The following is a 14,508-nucleotide window of genomic DNA, read 5'->3' on the forward strand; positions in this document are numbered from 1 at the left end:
CATTCTGTGACCTTCCTTGTCGTTTCCTGTCCTCCTTCTTTTCTCCGCTTGCCTCAGCCCGGGCGTTGTTCCTGAATTTGCGAAGTTTCTCTAGCTGCATGAATTTCGCCGCTCGGCGTCTAAGGTCATCGAGGTTGGTTGCAGGCTGCATACACAGGCTATCGGCAAACGGACCGGGTCTAAGGGCGGTCAGCATGTGGTGCATCGCCACCTCGGGGCTGAGGTTGTGAATGTTCATAGCGGTCTTGTTGAACCGATCGATGAACGTTCTGAGGGACTCTCCCTTCTCTTGGCGAATGCCGACCAGCGCTATGGATGTTAGATGGTGGGGGCGGCTTGTTGCGAACTGGACATCGAATTTCGCTATTAGGGTCTCGAAACAATCTATTGAGTTTGCAGGGAGTTTGGTGAACCAGCTCAGAGCGCCTCCCTTTAGGGAGGTGGGGAAGACTCGGCAAAAGACCGCGTCGTCCGTGGTGTACAGGCTCATGTGTGTTGTGTATGCGTCCACGTGTTCATCGGGGTCGGTCATTCCATCGTACCGATCCCTGTTGAAGCCTTTCCATTTGTCCGGCAGGGGGGTATCCATGACGCGGTCAGTAAAGGGATGACGCCGATCCGGACCCGCCGTGGCGGTAGTGTTGGCTGTTTTGCTAGGATGGGACTCCCCATCCATTTCCATGGTGAAGTCATTTTTCGTGTCTTTCTCGGCCTGGAGGCCGGCACCGGTGGCGTAGGACTTGCCGGCCTGGTTGGTCATGGCGAGAGACGACACCCCCTCGACTAGCTTCTTCATTCGTTTGTTTTCTTCTTGGAGGCTTTTGATTTCCTCCTCGTTCTTCTTAGCGGCCTCCTCGTGTGCCTTCTTCATCTCTGCTAACTCCTTCTGAAGGGCCATCATCATTGCCGTTTGGTCTGCCTCGGTCATGCTTGCCATGCTTCGGGTTGATACCATCTACTGCTGTGGTTTCTTCTGGCTCTCCTCGGCCCCACGGTGGACACCCCCTCGAACTAGTTTGGGGATTGGGAGAACTATTGTCTTCAGATGTCACTCGCTCGGTCGTGTCTCACGTTCCTCCTTCTATCTTCCTCGCCGAACGGCTCCTCAGACTGGTGGGGTACCTGTAGATGGCACTCCAACGCTCAAGTCAGTGGGGTATCGTATTCGGTTGGTTAGAATACTGTAGATAATGACGTACCTTCTTCCTTGGAATGCGTGATATTTATATTACCTTGATGGGCCCTTGCTGTTGGGCCAGATTAGGGGGTTGTTTACCGATTAGGGTTGGATTAGGTCGTTTCCTAACCATGGGTTAACCTTTGCTAATCGGGTCAACCTTTGACTTGAGCACCTTATTTCGGTCGGCCACATATGACACGTGGTCGACCTCGTACCTTAAAGTAGGGTCTTGACCGGGTCCATAGACCGGTCGGTCATCCCAGTACATCAATAAAAAAATAATATAAATATTTTGGAAAGACTTCAATCATACTATAAAAAATGGTTAGATTTATACATAATTTTCAAAAATAACTCTAACAAAAGTAATATTCAAGATCCCATCACTTAATCATCGATTAACAAACCTCCTAAATTTTTGCATAAACCACAAAACAACATATACATATATCACCTCTATTACTATGTAACATATTTTGGAAACCATATTTATGAACTTCCTCTATCTTTATATATATATATATATATATATATATATATATATATATATTTTATCAGCAAAGAATAAATAAAATAAAAAGAGATACTTCAGGGTTGTCTAACCCTTATACAAAACCCCAAATTACAAGATCCTAGAACCCTACCAACTAAGGATCCGACAAACATTGTACTACATATCAAGGTAAAACTATCTTTCTTATCTTTATATATATAATTTGATTTTTTAATCATTTATCTTTTTTATTAATTATTCTTTTGTTGCTCTTATTTTTTTTTTCTGTTTTCAATTTCATGCGTTACAAAGTAGTTGCATTTTTGTTTAGTTTTATGATTTTTTCTTGAAATTTAATTAAATTTTCTAGTAACTCTACTGGTTTAACTTGAGTTTGATAAGTTTTTCCTTTCTAACTTTAATTATTTCATATCGACTAAAGATGTAAACATTACCTAATATATAAATTAGTGTAAAATTTATAATTATAAATCAATTTTATAAAATTAAATTATACTTAGAATAATCCATAAATATATTACCTCAGTATAAAAAAAATAGGTTAGAGATCTACATCAACTAAAATATTCACATTAATTAAAACAATAACAAACCAAGAACATAGAGATTTACTTGATTCTTGCCAAAAGAATATGAAAATTACACTTTAATGTGTGAAATGAAGAAGCACAACAGAAGGGAGAAAGAAGACTAAAAATGCATGGGCAACACAGGTTAAAAATCGTTACATTCGAAGCATTTGATGAACACTTTCCTACGGGCTCACAGTTGCATGGACCATTTGAATGCAGATTGATATAACCTTGAAAAATGATCCTGATTCTGACTTATCACCATTTGATTTTGTGACACATTATTACAAACCAATCATCTCACCTCACTGCTCAGGGACGTGTTAACTTCACACCATACATTTTTCATTTGAGTTTTTATAATGAAATATTATGTTTCCTTGGGACTCCCGAACTGCAATGTTCACATCGGAAAACATCCTTAAAACCACATGAAATACCTTTCAGCCTCAACAAATTTCAGTACTGTCTTAGCCAAACCTAAAAAACCAATGAAAGTGTCTTCTCCCCTCATCTTATTTGGCAACATCCCACACAGTATTTAGCACAAAGATAGTGAGTTTTTTTTATCTGGTTGATTCCGTATTCTTCACGATTGTGATAATTGTGGTACGCTAATTAAGTCAGTTGCACCTTAAAATTACTTTGTTTTCGATAAATAAATGTAATTTATTGTAATTACTTGTAATGGTAGGAATTTGGTGAAAAGGTTGAGTAAAGAGTAATATTTTGTGGAACAATAGAAATGCTAGTTTTAAGATTGTTATAAATTTAGTCTCTAATTAGCATAAAAAAGCATCCGATGTAGATGAGATTGGAAAAGTAGAAGCAGCCTGATACGTGAGTATGTGTGCTATAATAGAATTGGTCATCCTAATTTTGTATTCCACGTGTCATAGTTTATAATCTATAAGAACATATAAAGGGTTTTTTTCTTCTTCTAATTTTATCCTTTATAATATTAAAATATAATAAATATAATAAATATAATAAATATAATAATTATTTATTTTAAATTGAGAATTTAAATTTTAAACTTTTTTGAAAAAATTTGAATTTGAAAAAAAAGAAAAAAATCCATTTTTTACGATTTTACCCTCTAAATAATTATTTTTTAAAATTCAAATAATTCTTTCCAAACCTATAAAAAAATTACATACGACCAAATTAAAAAATTATTTATTTTTATAATAAATTTTAATAGAAATACTTTTATAATTTAATAATATATTTTTATTTAAACAGTTTTACAATAATAATATTTTTTTGTCAAAAGAAAAAAAAAAGAATAAATATTCACCTTTTAAATAAAATAATTTATTTATATTTAATAAAATAAAGAATTAATTTTATCAAAACAATTAAATTTCTTTTTTAAAAATATCACTATATAATATATATATATATAATATTTTTTATCTTTTAACATATATTTATCCTAAACAGTATACTCAATTGTTATTATAATTCAATAAATAAATTTATTAACAAATATTTTACTTATAAATGGTAAAAATAGATATATAACACTAATTGTTTGATATTCTATTTAAGAAAAAAATTTATTGTTATAAAATTTATAATAACATAAGTACATATACTGTCATATGTTAATTTAATAAATTTATATAATACAATATCTGTAACAAAAGAAAACACATTAAATTTGTTTAAATATTTGAAAAATACAGATAATTAAATAATATGAGAATGAGTGTAGAGACTATTGAGAAGAGGTTTCCCAGGGCAAGAGGGATGTTTGGGGATTAGAAAAATTAGAAAGAAGAAAGTCCTTAAGACGAGTGTCCCAGATTTCACAAAATCTGAATCTCCAATCAGGTGGTTCAATGGGTTGTGTTCCGAGTCCTGGAGCCCTGTCCTTGGATCCAATGTTCACCTCCTCCTTCCAATCCACAACATAGGTCGCAACCCTTCTCAAGAACTTCATCTTAAACCTCTCCCACACTTGGTACTTATAGTGATTTATAACCGCAACAGAAAGAGGTAAGTTACGCGATTCAAACCCTTCCCTCACTTCAAAATGATGCACCACGTTCAGAAGACTAAGGTCAACCAAATCAGGTCGCACCATTGACTTGTGTCTTTCCGGACTCCTCAGACGGCATGTGTACCCTACGCCCACTCCCCGTTTAGGGTGCGTCGTTAATCCGGAGGCTCCGAAACTATGACACCCTGTCCTAATCTCGGCAACGGAGTTGTTCCACGACGAGAAATTGGCCACGATTGATCTCAGACCGTTCCGTTGTTGCATTTGGTTCAAGTAGAAAAACTCGTCCACGTCATACAACCCCACCCACTTGCATTCCTCTTTGGCTTTCAATACACAATGCGAAAACCCTGCTTCTTGGCTTTTAACCCAAGGCCATGTAACTCTGCTAATATTGTAACCTTCCTCTTCAAGCTCTCTCACCACCGCCTCAATCTCGTCGTCGCTGTTGTTATCGTAAATAAACCACCGCTCCACGCCCACCCACGCGTGGTACATAACCCACTCGCGCAAGGCACCTGCCTGGTTCCACACCATCGTGCACGCGCACAATTCAAACTTCTTCTCCTTCACCTTCACTCTCCCCTGTTTTTCAAACCGGCCAATTCTCGCCACGGACGGGATCACGCCGCCGCCGCGCACGTCACTCACGCTCACGCTTATTCCGCGGCCCTTGTCGGGGCTGTTCCAGATACTCTGCGGCAACGCGCACCGCACCACTTCCTGAGCCGCCGAGACCGCTTTCGCGGTTAACCGAAACGCACCGTTTGGAAGACCGAAGTGGCACTGGTATAAGGTCGCGTCGGAAACCCTGTGCGGCCGGAGGTTTAGCCCTTTAACGAACACCACCACGGTGTTGTTGTCTAGAAAGGCCTCGTACGCTAGCTTCTCCCAATTGTGAGGCTTTGCTCTCACCGGGAACTGGACGTCCCGGTGGTTGACCTGGCGGCGCCAGGTCAAATCGACGGCGGAGAAATTTGTAGGGGGAAGCGGGCAGCGCGCTATGGAGCGGAATTCATCGTAGCGGTCCGTGGAGAGAAGCGGGAGGAGAAGCGGATTGGATGAAGCGTTGAGGAGGGTGTGGTGGTAGACGCAGTGGAGTTGGGTAGAAGGGATGATTTTGGGGTTGGAGAGCATGAGAAGGAGGTGATCGGGGAAGAGAATGCGGTGGTGCACGTGGAGGGGTATTGGGAGGGTGATAGGAGAGGAAGGGAGGGAGGAGTAAAAGGAGTGGTTTGAGGAGCAGAAGAAGAAGATGAAGAAGAGGAAGAAGGAGAAGTAGAGGAAAATTGATTTTGGCTTGTGTTTCTTCTTGGTGTGGGGTGAGTCCATTGGTGTTAGGGTGGAAAACTGCAAGGAGAATGAACAGAGAAACAAAAACGAATGAATGAATGCATGAATCTTTGCTCACCATAAAAACAAATTAATTCAATGTCTTCTCCACTACCCTCCTTCAAAAACCAGGTCCCACTCATATTCATGCCTCCTTTTGGTAACAACTAAGTTTCAGTCTTTTCTGTAAAAAAAATACCTTCACTACTCTCTTTCTAAACATTTTTTTTAACAAAAAAAGATTTAACTATTCTTTTAATTTCATTTCTTTTACAAAAATTAATCTGCAATATCCCTGCCATCATCATTTTATTCACAAAATATTCTTAATTATGACTGATATTTTAAACTCCATAATCACCACTCATTCATTAAATTCATTTCCGTGAACTCATTAATTCATTCCTTAAAAGTATAACGTATTCAAATAGCTATTTGGAAATATTTTAATGAAACGTGTGGTGTTGCTTTTTCTTTTTAATTAGAATCAAAGTTTTATTTTTAATAAATGGTCTACATTTTTCTTATATTTATGTTGTTTGTAATAAATTACACATATCTCTCTTATACCTTTTTAACCTTTGTAATTATATTTGAAAATATTATATTACTTTAAAAATTAAATAAAAAATATGACGCTTATAATAAAAAAATAATTTTTATAAGTAAAATAGCAGTGTATTATTAATTTATTAAAAATATAAATAATATGAGTATATTTATTAAAAACAAGATAAATATGAATGTTTATTTAAGTTTCATTTTCTTAAAAATATAAGAGATGTAAATGTAAATTTTATAATTAGAAAAATATGTAAACGTGAGTTAATATAATATATGAGAAAAAATAAAATTAATTGTAATAACTATTTTTTTTAATATGGATTGCACATCATTTGTAGGAGTGATAATGCGGGCTAACTCATCTCAGATAGGCTTATTCCGTATAAAAGGTAGTTCACAAGCCTGCAGGCCAATCTACATAAGAAAAATATTTTTTTAAAAAGATAAAATTTTATTAGTTATAAAAAAAACCTATTTTTTCTGCTGAAAAATTAAAATTTTCTTCCTGTTTTAATTCATTCAATCAAGATAAAAATATGAATTCAAATACAAATGTTGTTATGAAACTTGATTTTAAAAATAAATAAAGTTTCGTTTTGCATCTTAAAAGTAAATATGCAGGACGAGTCTAAACAGGTTATCAGACAAGTTTAGTGACGACCCATATCATATACCCAAGACATGAGATATGTAAATGTTTTGTATCTAATTTTAAAAATCCTTACGTGTTATATATATATATATATATATATATATATATAAATAAAAATATAAATAATTTTCAACATTTTTTAATATCATCATAAAATATATCAAACAAATATTGAAGAAAAACATTTCAAATTTTGATACTTGTTGAATCACAAACCATTTAATTATCCACACAATCAGGTTTGGAACTTCTTACTCAATATATAACTCTCCCATATTGACTACATTGAAAATACTACTAAAGCAAACAATCTTAAATAAAAAAATAACTATAAAAAATAACATCCGAAATAAGAAAGATAAACCTTTCCTAATTTGTCTTTGATATGTCCCTCAAATTTCCTTTTGTAAAAATCTATAGTTTCTGTTAAAAACTTTGATGCACAATAATAATCTTCTAAAATAATATAGAAAAAATGACTTTTGAAGTATTTTTTAAGGTAATTAATTCTAATTGTAATGCATATTGTACTTTTGAAGTTCTCTATATACAAATTAGAAGAATAATTAATCAATCAGTAGTTAACTTAAATAATTTATATTGTTGCTCATATATAGAATATATAAATAAAATTTGATTATTTCGAGATAATCAATTGTACACTAAATCAACATTTATCAAAATATCAAATAATCAATTAATCTAAATGAATAATAAATATTAAAAAATAATCAATTATTCACAAATATTAATGAAGTTTTATTTATCAATAAATACATACTTTAATCAATTAAGTTGTTATTCAGACAACACTTATTAACTCCAAATTCAATTTTGAATTTTTGCCAAAGTTATTTCTGACAAGTTTTACATGAGCATTAAGATTAATTCTATTACACTAATAAACCTTTATGCACGTACATATATGTATTCAAACATGAAATTAAAACAGCATTCAAACATCAAATTAAGAAAGAAAAAGTAAGAAAGACACCTTATCTATTAATATCTTTAAACTATTACAAAAATCTTCATAATAAAAAACATACATTATATAAAAAGAACCCACTATTTTGGTATCATCTTTTAATTGAACCATTTTACTTGAAGAATAATTTATTAATTAATTTTAATGAATTAATTTATTTAATAAAATAAACAAATAAATAAATAATCTTTCTTTTAAAATAATTAAATAACTTTTTTTTAAATAATGACTATATAATTTTGTAATACTATTTTTACCAAATTATATATATATATATTAAATTTATTTTTTAATTAATTATTTATAAAAAATTTAAAATTTTAATATAATAAAAGTGTAAGTATACATGCGGTGCTGCACATTATATTTGTTAGTTAATATAGAAAATATGAAGTTATTCACTTATTTTAGAATTAATATGTTATATAATTAGTATTTATAATCAATATGGTCATTTAACTTTTATTTTATAATTAATAATTTGTATATAATATTCCATATAATTAAATTTTTATTTAATTTTATTTATATATTATTTACTTCTTATATTAAATTTTCTTTATGTATCATCAATATCTCCTTCTAGAATGTGTCAATTACAAGAAATTTAAATGTGTCAAAGTACAAGAAATTTTATGTTAGTGGTGAAATTCGTTTTCATTATTACGAATATGAGTAATTTCTTTTATTACATATAAAAATAAGTTAGGGGATAAAGGACAATTTTATTCAACTAAAATCATTTTGAAATAGAATGATTTTATGATGAAGTTATTAGAGAGAATGATGACTTTGATTATTATTTTAAAATCGTGGACATCTCCACGACTTTGTTAAAATTTATAAATTAAAGAATTGAAGTCATGAAACAACTCCTAATTTCGAGAAAACGTGTTTATGCTAGATGACTCTAGTTGAATTTAAAATTCATCTCCTTTAGGAGTCATTAAGGTTCTCAACGAGTTTGGTAAGTCTGATACCGTGGTGCATTGTTATTTGAGACATGCTACAATAATTGTTGGTTTCATGGTGCTCGTTGTATCATTATAAGAAAATTATGAATTGGAAAGCAATTTTAGAGACAAAAAATATTTAGTTGTTATAGTAACTAAATTAAAAACCATTTTAGAGACTAAAAATATTTTTTGGTTTATAAATTAGTTTCTATTAGTTAAATGATTTCTAAATTGGTATCTAATTAGCAACCAAAGTTTTTTATACCAAATTTAGAATCTAAATAATTGGTAGTTAAAATATTGGTAGCTAATTAGATACCAATTTAGAAACTATTTAATAGTAATAGAAACTAATTTAGAAATATTTTTTGTTAGTGTCTAAAATGGTTTATAATTTAGTCACTATAACAACTAATTATTTTTTGTTTCTAAATTTAGTTTCTATTTCATGATTTTATTGTAGGGTATGTTTGGGATTTGACAAAGACACTTTCCCGTGCTAATTTGGTCGGAGCTAGTGATCTTAATAGTTAGTATTAATTAATATAATTGAATAACTAATATAATTGAATGTTATTAAATAATATAATTAATATAATTAAATGATAGTATTTAATGAAAAAACGGTAAAAAAAGTAAAAAATAAAAAACAGCAAAAAAATAAAAATAAAAATTAATCAAAGAAAATAATGAAAATATTGTTTATTAATATATTTTGCAATTTTATTTTTTTCTTACATTTATTTATTGTGTGTTTAAAGAAAGAAAAAGATAAAAATATTACGTTAAGTCATGTAATTAAGTAGAGATGGAAATTAAATAGTAAGATAAAGTTATGAATAAAAAATAAAATGGTAAAGATATTCTAATTGACAAATTTGTATGTTTTGCTGATTTTTATAATTGTTTTCATTAATTACTATCATTTAATTATATTAATTATTCAATTATATTAATTAATAGTAACTAATAAAAATTTAAAGGTATTTAACTCCACCTTTGAAAATGCTTTTTTCAAATTCCAAACATGCATCCACTGTATAAGGAAACCAACAATTGTTGTAGCATATCTCAAATAACAAATGTACCACACTCACCAAATTCGTTGAACACATGGATGACTCCTAAAGAATTTTAAATTCAACTGGAATCATGTAGGAGAAACACGTTCTCTCAAAATCAGGAGTCGTTTAGCAATCTCATGATTTCAATTAATTAACTTCTAAACTTAACAAAGTCATGGAGGTTCCTCACGACTTTAAAATAATAATCAAAGTTTTCATTTTCTCTAACAATTTTTATCTCTTAGATATGAAGTCGATTTAGTTCAAAACAATCTTGCTAAATAAAGTCATCCCCTATCCCCACAACTTATGTACATACATAATAATTTTTTGTACCCATATCCATAATAACGAATTATACCATTAAAGTAAATTTACCGTCAAATACACTTGAAACTCTTACGTGAAAGTATAACGTGAGACATAATTTAATTTAAGAATAATAATTACACTTTTGAATTTTCTAGGGTTGGATGATTTTGTTTTTTATTTTTTATTTTTAGTGGCTCGATTATAATTCATATATTTTAAAAATGAACAATTTGAAGTTCATAATTTTAATAGTTTGATATTACTCTATGTATTAAAACAACATTTTAGTCTTGTTATTGACCTATTATAAATCATTCCATTTTTAATAAGTGTACTTACATGAAAAAAAATCTATACAAGAATTTCGATATTAATTATTTATATTTATACAGCTAAATAATTTAATTTAGAAATTAAATAAATTATGAAATACATTAAAGAGTTAGAGTAAAGAGTTAGAGTAAAATAATGGAAGATCATTGTCCAAACTCTGAAACATATTAGCTAATTGGATTGTGGATGATTAAAATTGTAAAAAATTGGATGATAAGTTAATAGTGACCCTAAAATTATTCATTATTTAAATTGTGTACTGACCGGTCCCAGGCGTTGACAAACTACGGGTAACGTTGGTGCCACGTAAGCGGGTCCCACGAGCAGCGCGAACCAATACCTTGCAAAGCACGTGCGCTAAGAAGTCAAGAGTGGTCAGAAATCGGTCATCAGGATGTACCGACTTGCCACTAAACAGTGTGGAGAGGTCGGGCATCAGAGACCCAAATAGTAAAGATGGGCCACAAGAAGTGGATCCCAGATCACACATCAGTTACTAGTAAGGGAGAAGCCTAGATCACGAGTGCCCATGCGTGTAGAGTGGATGACGCATTCAGGCGTGACACAAAGTACAAAGCCATTAGGGGAATATGGCCTGCAAGGGTCACGATCAGGGGTGAGCTGCATGCATGACACGTGAACAGCTAAGGCACTCTCAGAGGCGGGTGACCCCAGAGATCAGGTGCACGAGGAGGCATCCTAGTGGTCATCCTGTCAGAGGTTACATTCCAATTAAGGACCTCATGCACTAGGTTATCCTAAGAGTAAGGTAACAACAGTGCTGGGCTCACCCATCAGAAGGGCCCATTTCATGTAAACAGGAAACCCTAGTTTTCAGTCTATAAATAGTAAGTTAACAAACTTGACAAGAAAGAGAACTCTCTTGCACCGTTACACACACACACAATAGCAAGAGCACACAGTTTCGGTGTTTCCTAGCCCTAATACTGACTTGAGCTCCGGAGTGCAAACAGCTGCTAGGGAGCCCTTTGTCTTTGTGTTTCAGGTGTTCATCGCAGGAAAGGCACACGCGAGCGCAAGGACTCTGGACGTAAGAGCGACGTAGGCGTTTCGAGTCAACCAGCAGGAACATTTGGCGCCCACCGTGGGGTACAATACAAAACACTGTCCCACCAGCAAGAACCAGGAAGATCCAAGAGATGAGAAGCACGAGGCAAGGACCTGCTGCACCAAACGGGGTGAGGGCTTCACCTTGCAGCAGGTTATGGAGATGATGCAAGCCCTTCAGGAAGAGGTGGTTGTGTCAAGAGCAAACTAAGAACGCATCCAAGCTGACTTGGTAGTGTCGCAGACCACGAGCGAAGAACTACGTCGTTCAAACGAGGAACTGCGCAGAGACCTGCAAACCCGCACGACGGAACATGAAGGTGCAGATCAGGAGCCTAAGACTCCACTCAGAGAGTTCCCAACACCATTCTCGCCGGAGATCATTGATGCAGTAATACCCAGAGGCCCACCTTACGACTTTCCATACACAGATGATGCTGGTTGGGGGCTCCGATGCGGTGCGGTGTAAGCTGTTCATGAGCACTTTGGCAGGAACGGCCATGGACTGGTTCGTCAGCCTCCCTAATGGCCATGTAACGTCGTTCCCGCAACTCACAAAGCTGTTCAGGGTGCAATACATTGCGAATCGAGCCCCCCCCCCGTCAGTATCCTATGACCTCTTTGATGTAAAACAATATCAAGGAGAGTCTTTGAAGGATTTCCTCCACCGTTTTGGAGCGCAAGTGGTGAGGTTTAACCTCATAGAAGAGAAGATATTAGGCCTTTGATAGGGTTGTTGTTTCATGGGGGTCTTCATCTCCGTCGTCGCCTCGTGGACCCTTAGGGTTTGAGGACGACCTGCCCCGCGTGGCTGCATGGGGACCACACATGTGTGCTTTTCACTAACTTCTTCCTTCGTCGTAATATGGGCCACTTTGCAGCACTTTATCTCGGCGAAGGTCTTGGGGTGGTTCTGGATGAGTGACTCGCTGAAGGGTCCCGGCACGATGCCCTTCCTAAACGCGTGGGAAAGATAACGTGCCGCCAATGCACGACTTCATAGTGGAACTGAAAGACCTCATTGCTATCCCAAACATAGCAGAGAGGCTGAAGGTGCCTCCTAAGACTGACAAGAGGCTTGAACCCAACAAGAACGCCTGGTGTGAGTTCCACCAAGCATACGGCCACCCCATACGCAATTGCTTAGCGTTGGGACACCAACTAGACGAGTTGGTGAAGAATGGTCTCCTAAGAGATTATCTGCAAGAGAAATAGGGGACTGAGGACGTGGCGGCAACAGGGGGTGGTTTGGGGCATGAAGTCCCCGTGCATGGTGAGGTCCACACCATCGCAGGAGGGTTCTCGGGTGGAGGCTGTTCCGCTTCTCAGTGAAGGAGATACGCACGAATGGTGATGTCGGTAGAAGCACAGAGAACTGATGATGCCTTCGACGTAGACCTGGTCTTTACTAAGGCCGACTTAGAGGAAGTTGTCCCCCATGACAACGATCCAATAATGATTTCAGCGGTAACCGCAGGAAGGAAGGTGCATCGTGTGCTAGTAGATCAGGGAAGCTCGACAGACGTAATGTTCTGGACAACCTTCAACAAATTGCAGTTATCCCCCGACATGCCAAGGCCCTATGGCGTCTGTCTCTACGGTTTCGCTGGAGACCATGTAGAGGTGCGGGGATACTTGGAGTTGAGGACCACCTTCACAGATGGCACCGCGTCACGAACGGAGATCATCAGGTACCTTGTCGTCAACACCTTCTCTGCTTATAACATGTTGTTGGGTAGACCAACACTAAATAGGTTAGGGGCGGTGCCGCCGACAAGGCACATGATGATGAAGTTACCGGACCTGACAGGAAAGGTGATTACTATCAAATCTGATCAGAAGGAGGCCAAGTGATGCTACGAGAATAACCTCAAAGCAAGGCGAGGGGTATCTATGGTCACTAATGGACCACCATACATTGAGAGAATTCCCCTGCCCGAGATCAGCCGCTCCAAACCCAACGAGGCCGTAGCAGAAATCGCCCGCAGAACTAAATATGATCCGTTTGGCAGCTATGGGGAAAGAGAGATTGGAGAGAAAGTCTCCAACCGAAGCAACATCCTCGGTCAAACGACGCGAACCCCGGTTGAGAAGACTGTAGATTCTAGAACTGGGATAACCAGTGATGATTGACTGGGCGATCGGCTCGACCCTCAAACAGAGACAAGGTCAGTTTCATGGTCTTACAGACAGGGGAAGCAGAGTATTGTAAGATCCTGGAGAGAAACACTAGGTATCAAGGAATGCGGCCCCGTTAGTTTCACACCTGGTCTCTCCCGTGTGGACCGATTCCCTCAGGAGAACAAAGATCTTTGGGACGAAGCACGTATCTTAAGGCGCTGAAGCAAGGCTCGGTTCCTTACACGTGGAACGCAGTCGACTACCAGTTTTATTTCAGTTAAAGCAGGAATATTGTACCTGGTATTAGAGGACACTCTTTTTCCCTTACAAGGGTTTTTTGATGAGGTCCCCAAATAATTACGATTGAAATATTTTCTCGAGTTATGTACAATTCAGTTAAGAACTTGTTTTCCTTGCGTTAGAGGTCTTGTGAGCGGAGAGGTAGGTTCGTGAGAGAACACCTCCCCTCTCGAGTGAAAGCACCAAGGTTGAACGAAATAGTTCGCCAGTTAAATCCTCCTTGCCCTCGAGCGAAGCTAAGGTCAATTAATAGATAAATCCTTCTCGCCCTCGAGCGAAGCTGAGGTCAGTTAATAGATAAATCCTCCTCGTCCTCGAGCGAAGCTGAGGCCAGTCAAGCAGTTGTTTTCCTTGCGTTAGAAGTCTCATAGGCGGAAAGGTAGGTTCGCAGAGAACACCTCCCCTCTCGAGTGAGAGCGCTAAGGTTAAACGTAATAGTTATCAGTTAAATCCTCCTCTCCCTCGAGCGAAGCTGAGGTCAGTTAATAGTTATCAAGTTAAATCCTTCTCATCCTTAAGCGAAGCTGAGGTCAGTTAAGAATTA

General features: G+C 36.0%; 2 protein-coding genes across 2 annotated transcripts; one reads left to right on the forward strand and one right to left on the reverse strand.

Annotated features, from left to right (window-relative positions):
* Nucleotides 1-3,907: 3,907 nt before the first annotated feature.
* LOC137806647 (glycosyltransferase family 92 protein RCOM_0530710-like) lies at nt 3,908-5,919 on the reverse strand. Its single transcript, XM_068606863.1, has one exon. It carries the CDS (start codon nt 5,604-5,606, stop codon nt 3,990-3,992), a length of 1,617 nt encoding a protein of 538 aa, XP_068462964.1. The 5' UTR covers nt 5,607-5,919; the 3' UTR covers nt 3,908-3,989.
* Nucleotides 5,920-12,890: 6,971 nt separating this feature from the next.
* On the forward strand, nt 12,891-13,397 carry LOC137839108 (uncharacterized). Its single transcript, XM_068648238.1, has one exon. The coding sequence runs from the start codon at nt 12,891-12,893 to the stop codon at nt 13,395-13,397; it is 507 nt and encodes a 168-aa protein (XP_068504339.1).
* Nucleotides 13,398-14,508: the final 1,111 nt, after the last annotated feature.

This window comes from Phaseolus vulgaris, chromosome 3 (assembly GCF_000499845.2).
Source record: "Phaseolus vulgaris cultivar G19833 chromosome 3, P. vulgaris v2.0, whole genome shotgun sequence".
Taxonomy (NCBI): Eukaryota; Viridiplantae; Streptophyta; class Magnoliopsida; order Fabales; family Fabaceae; genus Phaseolus; species Phaseolus vulgaris.

Coding starts and splice junctions, on each gene's coding strand:
- LOC137806647 (XM_068606863.1), bottom strand. CDS start 5,606: ATGGACTCACCCCACACCAAGAAGAAACACAAGCCAAAATCAATTTTC.
- LOC137839108 (XM_068648238.1), top strand. CDS start 12,891: ATGGTGATGTCGGTAGAAGCACAGAGAACTGATGATGCCTTCGACGTA.